This window comes from Colletes gigas, unplaced genomic scaffold (genome assembly GCF_013123115.1).
Source record: "Colletes gigas isolate AHSC1104 unplaced genomic scaffold, ASM1312311v1 Colletes_gigas_Sc00093, whole genome shotgun sequence".
In the NCBI taxonomy this organism is placed as follows: Eukaryota; Metazoa; Arthropoda; class Insecta; order Hymenoptera; family Colletidae; genus Colletes; species Colletes gigas.
Window position 1 is genome coordinate 23,093 of NW_025106720.1, and position 14,463 is coordinate 37,555.

General features: G+C 33.5%; 1 protein-coding gene across 4 annotated transcripts in view; it reads left to right on the forward strand.

The window, feature by feature from the left end:
- The first annotated feature begins 279 nt into the window (after positions 1-279).
- Positions 280-14,463, forward strand: part of LOC122404019 (SUN domain-containing ossification factor) — a 158,455-nt gene continuing 144,271 nt past the window's right edge. For all 4 annotated transcript variants that reach the window (XR_006259670.1, XM_043407869.1, XM_043407868.1 and 1 more), the window contains exons 1-4: positions 280-393; positions 472-713; positions 8,477-8,681; positions 8,817-8,947. Coding sequence is in view for 3 of the 4 variants with exons in the window: in XM_043407869.1 (XP_043263804.1) it covers positions 655-713; positions 8,477-8,681; positions 8,817-8,947 (395 nt within the window). In the remaining variant the exon portion in view is untranslated. The remainder of the gene's footprint in view (positions 394-471; positions 714-8,476; positions 8,682-8,816; positions 8,948-14,463) is intronic.

Consider the following 14,463-nt stretch of genomic DNA (forward strand, 5'->3'; position numbering starts at 1 on the left):
GTATTTAAATGCTTTTGTATACAATTAGTTTTAAAAATATTCCGGCGAAAAGCATACGGTGTTTTCATTTTTCTGTTTCTTCGAAAATTGAAATCAGACTTTATTTAATTAATAATCAATCCATTGTCAAAATATTCTCAAGTCTACAAATTGTACGATGTGCAATATTTACTATGTATCAGTTATTAATTGTAATTGTATTATGGAAAATCGTTAGTCAAATAACCAATTAGCAATGTTACAGCGCATGCGTCAGTATAATCAGCTGTTTTCGTGACAGTTAAATGGTTCCCAGTGCAAAATGTGTATTCTGAGCAAAATGTGGTTTCCTTATACGAGATTATGTTACTGGTTAAAAAGAATTTCATGTAGGGATATTATTGCCCTGGCATGGTAATAAATGATCTTATTATGATTCCATTAATAATTAATTTTTTTCAATAGTAAAGACATTTAATTATACGACATCAGATTTTTAGTGCTATAATGTCTGAGGTGGCGATAGTGATGGTAGTAGAGGTGGTGATAATAGCGGTAGTGTTGGCGGCAACCACAATGATATGGTAGTAAAGTAATGATATTATCGAATATTCATAAAAATACTTGCTGACAGCAAAATTTTTAATGTGATTAGTAATGTGAGACTTATAAAAAATGAGGATTTGCATAACGTGTGTGTATTGGACATTACTTTTTATATCGGTTGCTTCCAGGCAAGTACTTTTGTTTTCTTTATCTTTTATTAACAATTTATACACGTGTAAATGATTGAAGAGTGCCATGTGCTTAATTTTAAGTGTTAGTGTAGTACTTTATTAAATTAGTATTTTATTTAAACATATCTAAATAAGGGAAAGTATAAAGTTACTATTAAATGTTCTGTATATTTGGTATTTTGAATATTCGAAACGTTAATAGTTTTCAGTATATTTGATATTTTAACATTAGCATAAAATTAATTAAAGCTTATATTTATTATTTTGAGGTTCAAAATGAGTTTCATGAAATTTTTTTATTCATTCTAAAACAATAACTCATGCATTATTTTGATAAAAATATTTTAAGGTTATGAATTAATATTGTAAATAGTTGAGATCAAGCTATATTTTTTAATAAATTAGTGTTAAAATAGGTGTCATTTGAAACATAATTAATCGCTTTCACATGATTAATTTGTATGCACAAATATAATTTTAATAATTCTGTATATTATTGATATTTTGATTGCGTTTCAGATTGTGATTGGAACTGAAACAACAATGACAATCAGAATTCTTGAAATTATATTTGGTCATTAAAGTTAGTTGTGTAAAAGAAATTAATTAAATTTGACTTGGTATTAATATTGAAATTGGCTTATTATAATCTACAGCTAGATCAATTGTATTAATATTCAATTTTTATTTAATAAATGATATTTTTCTTCGCAATCACATTTATGTTTAAAATATTTGTGTAAAAATGAAATAAAGTTGCAGTATGATAATCCCATAGAAGAAATGTTAACAAATATAAATTAAATAATAATAATAAACATGTAATTGAAACCAGGGATTTATAACTTTTGTTTGATAAAACCAAATCTGTGCTACTAACTATGCATTTTCAATTGACTTAGTTTTTGTTTATAATTTGTATATTAATAATAGTATTTAGTAATAGATTATTCCAAATTCTTGATTACTATTTTCAATATTTTCATTTATAAAATTATATTGTAATAAGAATATTTAGAAAAAAATTGTATTATACAATATTTATGTTGTGTATTAAAACGTACCATAAATTTTTACTCCCGCGATGCTATGTATTGTTCATTTGAATAGTATTGCCTGGTTTTCATAAATTCTAAATATATACATGAAAGATAAAAACTACTCTAACAAATAACTAAAAATATACTCACAATTTGAATTCTTCTTTGTATTAATACTGTTAACATTTATCTTTCTTCTTTATAACTTTAAAAATTCAACAGAGACTAAATTGTATAGGGAATGTAAATTTGTTTTTCTGATACTCATCTATGGTGTCTTTATAATAGTGGTGAGGTTGGAATAATTTATATATTGCCTTCTATCAAAAGTGTTCTATAAAGTCTTCCCCATGTATTTGTCAATAATATTAAAATCGAGAGAAACAGGTCAAGTGAGGTCTTCAATATTTCTTTTATAAAACCATACTTTTAGTATATATGCTGAGAGTATTGTCTAGAGTCACATGAGCAGTGCATTGTCATTGCATTTCTATGTGTTTCCCTGTCTTGCAATTGAAAACAATCAAGACAGACATAGAAACGCCAATCTTGTCGATCTTCCTTGTTTTAATTGCAAAACAAGGAAATACATAGAAACGCAATGGCAACGCATCACTCATGTGACCTCAGCCTTGGTTGTAGGTATTGCGTTCAATCCACAGTGAAAACTGAATAGTGTACAGTGTTGTATGTACTCTTCTGAGGGTTAAAAAACTTCAATTTTTAAAAAATGGGCATAGTTTATAAATTATTTATATACATAAAAAGTTAATTATTATATGCATACAACACAATTATGTAACCATTTCAGTCTCTTTATAAATCCCGCAAAAGCTGCATATAAAGTAGATGTTGTGAAAATTATAAAGAAGTATCTACTTAAACATAAATCAATGTCTTTTGAAAAAACCATGAACTAATGAACTAAGTAGGTATGTAAAATTGCCACCTAAAAATAGATGATGGGAAATAATAACATATGTGAATGCTATGTCTGTGTTACCATGTTCATAACAACTGTCAAGTTTGAAATGTTATATAAAATTAATTTTCTTTTCTTCTTTGTTATAATTCTTATTTTTCTTCATTTGTATTTATTCCTCTAATTTTCAGCATTTTTAAACAAATTGTTAGTAACTTTAACACTTCTAGTGATTATTCTGCAATTTATTGGTTTGAATATCTTTCTTCTCTCAAAGTATTTATTCTTTCAAACTTTCCAATATTCAACAATATTTTGCAGTTTATAGTATACTGTCTTCATCTGCTTACTGTTAGTTCATAATATATGTAATTTACACAGACTGTATTAATTAGATTGTATATTTATATCACATAAACATCTATGTTGTGTATCTATTAATAAGATTATTGCAAATCTCATAGACACTAGTTTGACTAATACTCATTTGTTGGTTGATCTTTTGTGTACTAATGTTGGGATCTACCAAAGTGTTTATTTAATTCTCAATATTTGTTTGAAGTTTACTTCTTCTATGCTTTTTCTTTTGCACACTTTTAGTTTTGTAAAAACAATTGAAGATATTTAGAATAATTATTCTTTAATTAAAGTACTGTTTTTAATTAGGGTCCTTATAGAGAGCTTGAGTCTGGACAGCATGTTTCTTATATTCACAATATACAATTACACTATCATGCGTTTTGTTGATTGAATAAGATATGAAATTGTGATATAAATATTACTATCTGCAAATTACTAGAAAATAACCATAGCGACGTAGAGATCATAAACTGTGTTACATATGCTGAACATTTTCCCCTAATTTTTCCTCTTCCATTACGTGCATTAGGAAAATGTCCTGCTACATTTTCTACCCTTTGGAATGTAAAGTCAGTTCCTACGAGATGCAGCTGCTCGGTAACTAACTCGAAGATTACCAAATATGGTAATTTCCAACGTACATCTGAACTCATCCCCATAGATTTGTGGGTATATGAACGCAGCGATTTTGCTACTTGGGGGATCAGAATCGTACAGTTACGTTTAGAGTTAACATCACGTCGCTCGTTTCGCTGTCCACGGTTCTGATAGTAGGTTGCAACTCGTGAGATCGGGCTAAAGTTCCCTGTCGTATCATATTTAACCATATAGAATCCGCGAGTCGATATAAATTCTATTATGGCCATTATTTTCAATCGTTCTTACCCCCGCATCACCAGTGCGTCAACACTGCACAATTATTTAAGTAATTCGAATTTTCTTTTAACCCGGCATAATTTACACTGAACATTTGTATATGTATAACTTGTTTCTTTAATATGAATATATCTAGTGTTCATTATTAAACAGAGTTACTCAATTTCTTAAATCCATCATTACATAAAGCGATTACAGTATTTTCTCTATACATACAGTGCCGAACAAAAGTATTGGCACAGAGCGTATTTTCAAATAAAATGTTATGTAGCTGGGAATAAAGCACAATGTCTTCTTTATTTTTGGTATAAAATATAAGTTTGAGGTTTGAACTTTAAGTATCTCGCGAAACAAAGCGGTTAAGTAGACTTGTAATAATGAAAAATAGGAACAAATACACAGAGGACAGTTTTCGACGAAACAAAAGTATTGGCACACTTGTAAATTTAATATTTCTATGAAACACTTATGTAAATATTTATAATATTGGCATGACTGTTGTATCTAGGGAAGTCCCGAGATTCAATTTGATATTCATTTGTTATTTCTTACTAAGTTTGCCTGTAATAAAGTGAATAACACAACAATGTATCGAAAAGCACGAGAAACAACAATTTCAGAGAGAAAAATTATATTAAAATTATCAAAAGAGGGAAATTCATATTCTACGATAGCTAAAATAGTAAATAGAAGTCGTTTCACCGTAAGAAATATCATTAAACGGTTTCCTGGCGAACAAAATGTAAAAAATCTTCAGCGAAGTGGTTGTCCATAGAAATTATCAGAACGAGATAAACGAAACATTACCAAGATTGTAAAAAAAAATCCTAAAGTTGCCTCTACAGAAATAGCGGCACAAATGAAAAGTGAAAATAAGGTAGATGTACATCCTATAACTATCCGGAGAGTTTTTAAAAGTACCGGGTTCGATTCAAGAGTGGCTAGAAGAAAACCATTGATCAACAAAATGAATCGAAAAAACAGATTAGAGTTTGCAGAAATGTATGTACACAAAAATTTAGAATTTTGGGATAGAGTATTCTTCTCTGACGAAAGTAAATTTAATATTTTTAAATCTGATGGTCAAATAAGAATATGGTGAAAGCGTAATACCGAGTTGGATTCGCATAACATAGTTTCAACTGTTAAACACGGGTGTGGTAGTGTATTAGTATGGGGTTGTATGAATTCCACCGGACTTGGAGAACTAGTTTTTATAGACGGTATTATGGATAAATTTGTATATTTAAATATTTTGAAAGAAAAGTTAAAAAAAAGTGTGGAAAAATTAAATCTTGGGGAAAACTACTATTTTCAACAAGATCATGATCCCAAGCATACTGCTTATATTGTCCGCCAATGGATCGTTTTTAATACACCCTATACATTGCCAACCCCTCGTCAATCGCCGGATTTAAATCCGATTGAACATTCGCCGCCCCCAGTAGGCGTCAACAAAGTATCAAGAATCGTTTCTCGTCCACGCTATAGCCGAGCGTTGAGCCCCGAGAGCGTCGCTTCTATAGAGAAAATACTGTATAGTTAAACGTTCCCACAATAATATAACTTTATTAATATATATTTAATAATTTAAAGTTACGAGGCCAACTAACATTTCCTGCGGTTTCTTGATCTTACAACAGATTGTCCCGAACTATCGGAATATCCAAATACAAATTCTTATAACCTAGTGGCTCTTCGATTTTGTATCGAGTTCGTTCACGCAATCTATTAGCATCCTAGCGGCTCCCTGATTACGCATCAGGTTCGTCCGCATCCAACAGCTCCCTGATTTCGCATCAGATTCGTCTTTTTTTTTCTTTTTTTGGACGTGGGGAAATCCTCATGCAGACCCCCGAACCCACCTGAAGGGAGGGCCGGACTCTTACCGGCTAAAACCCCACGGTGATCATCCTCAGGCGCCTGGCGGGGGATCGGGAATTCTAGCGAGCCATCACAGAGTCCCCCGCTGCGCCTGTTCAGGCCCCTCCCGATGGGAGGCACTCCTCTCACCGGATTCCCATTCAACTGCAGGCGCCTGGTCACCAGCACCCGCGGCCCTGTGACATGGGACCAGTGTGGCCAGATCTGACATAATTGAGTGCATCAACGTCGATATTAGTAACGACGAACTTCCTTAGCGTTTAGAGTGGTGGGGATTAGAGATGGCGTGAACTGCTATTTTTGAATCAGTCGTGATTCAATCATGTTCATTTCCAATCATGGTGATTTTTCACAGTGATTCGTGATTCTTCGTGATCGCTTTTGATTGTTGGGGAGCATTTTTTTCACTTTTCACGAATTATGTCTTTAGACTGTATATGTATTATATTATAATTTAGTCTAAAAGCAATGTTAACATAATTTTCTTATTAGGAGAAAGAAAAGGAAAAATTAAGAGTGATAAATAGATGTAAGTATAAGTTTTATTTCTCATTGTTTCAACGTTCGTTTCATAAATGTTCGTGAAATTTTTCAACAAAGTAATGTATACGCAAAACTAACCTGTTCGTAATTTTAAATTTTAACTTATTTCTTTATAATATAAATATATACAAAAGGTTTTCATATAAATGAACCTAAGAATTTTAATTGTTGATGATTTTATATTTTTCTTATTTTTAAAGCGAGTGTTTTACACCTACTTCTTCTTAGTGGCAACAAACTTATCATTTATTTAAATAATCGTCTGAAACAATTTGACATTTGAAATATACAAAACATGTAATTAAGCAGCCTTTTTCATTGTTTAGACTACATTAAATTTGGCGCATTTGTAATTCTTTGAATTTCCACTGAGGGGAGTTACTAACACACACGATCACAATTAACGTAAACTGCTACTAAAACGCCATCTTTTGGATCACGGTCGTGAATGGAGTTCAATTACGAGCGTGATCGTGATTTTGTGATCACTGTGATAAATCACTGTTAGTGATTTTGCACGCCATCTCTAGTGGGGACAGCAGGCATATACTACCGCACGAGCCACGTATACGTAAGCTCGGCACTTTGCACAACTTCGGGAAATCGATAAAGAATGCGCGTGTGAGCCTTTCCTTCTTGCTCTTGTAACAGCTGAAATACGATTTCGCGATAATCGGCATACGATTCGAAGTCTCGACTGTCCCAGCATTTTTACTTTCCAACCTATGTAGGCGCACATAAGCAAAGTATCCATAATGAAAAAAAGGTATATGGAAAGTATTATAATGAAAAAAAAATTTCGAAGTTTTTGGTAATTATTTAAAAAAGGTGGAGTCTCACCGATTTCGATGATTTTTGAATATGTTGTAGAAATCAAGATTTTGAACAATTTTTTCCTATTCATATAACCGCTGCTCGGCCTTAGTTTTCGAGATTTTTCTTTAAAAAGATTGCTACTACTTTACAACTAATTCTGTCTATATGTACATGTCTGTGGCTCTGTATGCGTCAGTCCACGATCGTCGATTTTTTCTCTTGTTTGTATTAATCGGCATGACAATCGATGACAAATAATGTACAGTGTGTCAAGCTAAATCTAGTTCTGCATTGGTATCGTTATTAAACGCATTGCTGTCAAAGGTTTGAATATTCCGAAGTATCGAACTCGCCAAATACATTATGTAGGCTATTTAGCTGAATTCTTCTTCCATCGACAATATGATTTTAATGATCGAATAATGAAATTTTTCGAAATAATGGCTGAAATCTTTCCCACTTCTGATAATATCAATTAAAAAAATTGAAATAGAAAATGAATCGTGTGGCCGACCACCTTACGGCGGCCGGTATAAGAAAATCTAACCCAGACCTAATTCATTATATTAGTTAATAGGTAGAATAGTTAGGTTTGGGTTAGGTCTGGGCTAGATTTTTTTATACCGGCTGCCTGACGACTACTCAAATCGTGTTTTTAAGCACACCCGTTATACGCATCCATTGCCGGCCGCCTCGATGTATCTATAGAAACAATAAACAATCGACGATTCAACGCTTACACACACGCTGCCACAGGCACGTACGTATCTCTTCTCTGTGTGAAAATCTCGTCGGGCGAGTTTTAATATGCCCTTCTGGATTTTCATAAGACAGGTTGAATCTTATTCAACGTAAGGTGTTCGCATTTCCATAAGTGGACAAAAATCTAAGGCTGTCGAGAACAAATTGCTATTCTTGATTTTCGTCTTATTTTGGCCTCTAGAATCTTTCATTAAAATTCTTCCCAGGGGTGGCCGAACACCCTGTATACGATACTCTGGTAAACTTCTTGATATGTTTCTCATTTGCTTTTTCAGTTTATCAGATTCACTTTCATTCCGTTTTCGATAAGAAAAAAGCGAGGACTGTCCACTCAAAAACATCTTCTATACGTTAAATTTTTTCGTTGATTCGAATAAATACTATATTTTGAATAAAATCAGTTATATCATCTTTAAATGTAATCATAGTATGTATGGTTAAATATAACCACAGCAGTATGAAATTGTATGATTATTATATTTTTATTCAAATTAATATTTTAAATAAAATTCATACTTTTATAAGATTTTAAAATTGTTTATTTCTGTTTGTCATAGTGCACTCTTGTTCATCATTGTAGCATCAGAAAGTGCACAAACAACGTATTATATGTCTTCGAAGAGAAATGAAACATCCGAGACTTACGATAATGTTACATTGGATAGCATGGAAGGTGATAGTTTAGAATCACCCAATATAGCTATCGTCAAATTGAAGGATCCAATCAAATTAGAGAATAATTACAAGGATCATTATTATCAAGTAAGAATTCAATATAGAAAATACCATATCTTAAATAATAAGATTATTGAGAATTATTAAAGTACTCTTTGTGTTTGCATAAAATTTCTTTTGTAGTTTTATAAAAGTATATAATTTTTCTTTTCAAAAATTTAGGAAAACTTTGCTAAAAAGCTTACCAAGTCTGAAACCGTTAAACTTGGTGAAGCAACAAAGAAAGATAATATTTACAAAAATGTAGATTTTGTGGCCGAGAGTCTTCCTCAACAACCCAATCTATCTCAGGGGTAAGTTTTCACTTTGTATCAATATTACTGAAGATAATTTCATTACAATATATCCTGTCAGATTGTCGCGATTTATTTGTGTTAGAAAGTTATTCCTACCAGTTTTTCGAATTATTTATATCGAGCGAGCCATGAGCAACGAGGTGATACTCTTGTCATTGTTCCTCACCCTCTTATCGGCAGGGACATGTACTGAAATGCGAAATACCGGTATTTACCACTTTTATACTTCCATAACCCTTATAGAAATCGAAATACAGAAATACTGGTATGACTTTCATGTTGCTATGTGAAAATATCGATATACAATATTTACTGGCTATTTAATCGGTTTCTCTAGTTCATTACAATTCTCAAAATTTGGTTTACGTAGAAATCTAAATCCAGTACTACATTTTTATCATAATTACACTCATCGCGAAGAGTATGTTGACAAGAATAAAAAATGTAACTTTTCTTAGCCAAATCGAAAATTTGAATTTGTAGGAGGGTGGGGGTAGAGGATATTATATCATATTATGATATTTTAATAACAACGAAAAGGATATTTTTGACAATACCGGGAAGGAGAGTTGCGAGGTTCACTGGAGGTATCTTTTCGGTACACAAAAGTTAACCCTGAGAAGGACTGTCGGTTTATTGTTCAGACAAAATCGAAGTGTTCTTATAAAGATCAAGTGGTTCGTCGTCGGAGGACTCCGAGACAGTGTGGCCAGGTTTGGCATAATTGAGTGCATCGACGTCGACACCAGAAACGACAAACTTCCTTAGCGTCTAACGGAGTGGTGGGAATAGTAGGCATATCCTACCGCAAGAGCCACGTGTACGTGAGCTTGGCACTTCGCGCAAGTGTGAGTCTTACCTTCTTGCTCTTATAATAGCTGAAATTCGATTTCGCGACAATCGGCATTCGATTCCAAGTCTCGATTTCCCCAGCATTTTTACTTTCCGACCTATGTAAGATATAAAGAAAGTATTATAATTGTTGCGGCTCGCAGTATCCGATGGATCCAATTACAATCCAACGTCGGGCTCGCATCTTTCCGAAATAAATTAATATTCCGGATGGAGGATAGTGAGTTTTTTGAGATTGAGTTTTCTGATCTTTATTTGCACACAATTATGAATAATAAATGATGGTTGACGATAATGTTTGATATATGAGATTGTAAGAAAGAAGCGATAATGCTGTTTGGTTCGACTCTTGTAACGAACTGATTTGAAGAATGCTCCGACGCCGTCTCCTCCCTTCCAAGCACCCTTACAACGATTCCCTTGGAAGGGGGTGCGTGTCACGTCGAAATGAAGACATCGCTTGAGGACGCTGGGGAAAGTTGTCGCTGTTTGTCGACGATTAAGTCAACTTTCCCCAAATGTGCAGTTAGGGGGGCTCATGGTATAGGGCTGGTGTGCAGATGTGAAAATTGAAGAAAAAATGTTCCTTACCATGAACCTCGTTTTGAGCGCGAATTGAAAGAGAAGTCGATTTCGCGCTCAACAATAATGAAAAAAAAATTCGAACATTTTTTTAGCAGAAATACTCGTGTTACAATATTATATGCATGTTTATTATAATGACGAAAATGGAGTATGAGAATATATATATACGAGGGTGGTGCCAGAAATACCCGGTCTGAGGTGTAGATGGCGGTTATTGTTTAAAACAAATGACTATGGTCGAAAGTACCAACCTTACAAAGCTTAAGTTTCAAGTTTGAAGACGCTACATTGTCTAGTATTTGTTTGATAGCCGTTAATAGTGAATGCTCTCAGTGAATTTGTAAACATGGATAAAATTGATCATCGTTATGTGATTCAATAATTTCATTTGAAAGGTCTCAGTCCAACCAATATCAAAATTGAGCTAGATTCTACTCTAGAGGAGTCTGCTCCTTCATTTACAACAATAAAATATTGGGTGGCATAATTTAAACGAGGTCGTACGAGCTGCCAAGACGAACACCGCAGTGGTCGACCAAATGAAGTGACCATACCGGAAATCGTGGAGAAAATCCACAAAACGGTATTCGATATGAACACACATCGACTGAAAATTTGGATATGAGAAAGCTGTGCGCAAGATGAAACAAAAACAGCGTCGTGAGGATGTTTCAATTGAGTGTTTGGCGGTGCCGCGCGGCGCGATTTTGGTACAGCATCCGCATGTGTATAACATATAAAATTAATATTATAATATATATAATATATATTATGTACATGAAGTTTTTTAAATATTCCATAAATATTTTTGCTTTAATTAAAATAAATAATCTAAACAAGGTTTACCTGCTATTATTTTTATTGGCAGCATTAATAACTTGGTTTGTTCTTCAATCTTCATCGCTGTCATCATTTATTACAGGATTTACTTTTTCACTTTCAAATAATTTACTCAGTATTTCTGCAGGTTTTATTATTTTTGAAGCATATCTGGCATGCGATAGATAATAAATTATCGCAGCTATATGGGAGCAGCATCCAATTGTCCTGTTACCACTTGCACATTCACAGAAATATCGTCTAATTCCCGAGTAGCCCGTTAAATTTGATGTGTAGTCTATGTAGCACTTGTACAGTTTTTTATTAATATGTCGTGATTGCACTTTGAACTGAACTATATTTTCGTTTTGTTTTAGATAACAAAGATTTATTTCGTTTTGCTCATTCATTATTTCGGCAAGATAGGATATTGCTTGGGAAAATTGATACGATCCTGTCAAAAATATTTTCAAATCTTGTTCGATCATTTCTGGGAAGTCGAGTAAATCGTTTATTGTTATTTTCTTGAATGCAGCTTTTCGTCTGTTTAAGTTTTGCGATTGTACTTCCATACCTAGTGAATTTTCTTCGTCCTTTCTTTCTGAAAATCTTCTTACTATTTCTTCAGTGCACCCTACATCGGAATGTAATCTTTTGCCAAACATATTTTGCAGGAAACAGGCAATGCGGCAGTATGATTTGACTGCTGGAAGTAATTTATTATCCAGTTGGTGATGCAGCAGGCGATATTTCTGCCCTATTATGCTATGGATAGCTTCAACGACCCAACGCACTTTTGTGACTAATCTTGAATAATTAGCTTCTGCAGTGGTTAGTTGATGCCGCTTCCCTTTCAGAGCTGGCATTAGTACTCTGAAGCCTTCCTCTTCTAGCCGTGTCTTCACGTCCCGGAAACCTCGATCGACAATGCATATATCTCCTTTCTTCATTAATGATTGTAGACCATTCCTATCTTCCATGGCAATCTTCATGATCTCGGCGTCATTTTGCGTGGCGTAGAATGGTCCTAATATCTCAACAATATATCCACTTGTTGTGCAAATTGTGAACGGTTTGCACAGCGGCATCTTTTTCTGTCCCGATCATGTCTTTTAATTGTATGAGATTTTCCCAAGTTAATCCGGTTAAAACCTGAAGGCGTTCATCCGACAACGTAAAATCACCTATTTTATTCTGAAGGGTTGAATCACAATTTGCCGAAAGATAATCGAAATAATTTTTTATTTCATCAACGTCAATTAGTGCGGAATTCGAATGGATTCGTAAATTCATCATATCTTCTCGATACAAACGCTTTTTTATTAAATGGGTAGAACAACACCGATTACCTTTTGGTATATATATTCGCCTTGAGATAAACACCTGTTTCCTCGTTTCATGTGGTACATTGATGACGTTTGTCGCAGCGCCACATATGAAGCAATATTTATGTGTTGCAATAACCCTCGGGAATGGCATTTCAATGCATTCAGTTTCTCCTGTTGTATTGCCTGCATGAGTAACATATGTCGGATCTTCTCTTGATGAAACTGATAGATCAGATGGGGATGAAGTATTATTCGAGGTATTCGTTTCTTCATGTAAAGATGGATGTTGAGGAGATTCTTGAAATGACGGAACTTCAGAAGACGGTTGATAGTGAGAAGTACTAGGAACTGCTGTATCTTGTTCTTCGGGGGACACATTTCTTGTTCTTCGATATATGATCATTCGACATTTATTGCACAGTACGTCACCAACAACAACTACTTTTCCTAATATTTGTGACCACTGATTAGCTTCGGTTGTTGTATTACTTTTCTTCTTTCGGCTGCATAATTTAAACAATGCAGCATTGCATTTAATACATCGTATATGCTTCGTATTCATGTTGCTGTTTTTGTATACATTTAAACGTTAATATAATACACTGCCACTAACACACTTTCACATATAATAATGTATATAATATATTATAATTATATAAATCTATGAGGAACGGCACAGGACTTACCCCAAAACCGTCAAAGGCAAAACTTCTAACATATACATACATATATAAATATGCGTTGTAACCACGCTGTGTGCGTCTATGTGCTTTTTAATATAATAAAGTGTTATATTTATAATATTATTTGAATTAGTCTCATCCTCATCTTCCTATTTATCAGGACTTAACATTATTCAGATTCAGACAAAATGGTGGCAATGTCGCGCATGCTTTACCAAAATGATCAGCGCGTCGCGCTGCGCGGCGCCGCGCCATAGCGGTTCTAATCAACAGGAGTCCAGTACCACACGTACATATTTGAAACTACATATAGCGACCAGTTAACAAAGTATATAAACAAATATATTTTAATTACATCTATTTTAAAAGCATGTGTGGCCTTTTTCCGTATGAAAAATTAGGAAATATGAATTCATAATTTTTTAACAATAACGCACTTTTCCAAAAAATCTGAAAAGATTACGCATCAATAGTCACAATATTACGTTATAGCTGCAAAAATATGAACATGGTCACGTAAGTAATTAAGACAATATAAAGCTTTTTCGCCATTTTTTAATCATTTTTTAATTTTTTTACTACGTTTCACCCCTTCGAAAAATCTGAAAAAATTAGAGATTACTAATTCTTTTGAGAGCTTTATACAGTATGAAAACAAATGTGGTCACTTGATAACTTCTACAAAAAATCGACGGTTAAAATATTTTCGAATTTTTTAAAAATCGAATTTGCATCCAAAAATTCTGAAAAAATTCTCGAATATGTACATCAGTCGGTAAAATAACCATGATTTTTTTCATAATGCTTAATTGAGCAGAACTGGAGATATTAAGGATAAACCAAAAAATGATTTTCACCCCGTAATTACCCCTGTAGTAGAGATACCGGGTTGAAACTTTGTGAAAAGGGTTTTCTTCGAACCACCTACCGAGTGGTATTAACCCCGTTCAGTTTGGTTTGGGGGCACTTTTACCATGCTTATTCGGCTAGACCCTTTGTGATTGTTGTCACGTAACGTTCAGCTTGGCCATTAGCACGCGGAGCCCTAGTTGCAATTAAATGTATGTCGACATTTTGCTTTTTCAGCCAATACTGCAATGGTTTAAAAGTAAAATTGGTACCCCTATCCATCACTAAAATTTGCGGTCTACTAAACAGCGTTAATCTTTTTTTAAAAACTTGAAATGTCTCTACACCACTCAATTACTTTAAAGGTACTAATTGTAAATACTTTGTGAACGCATCA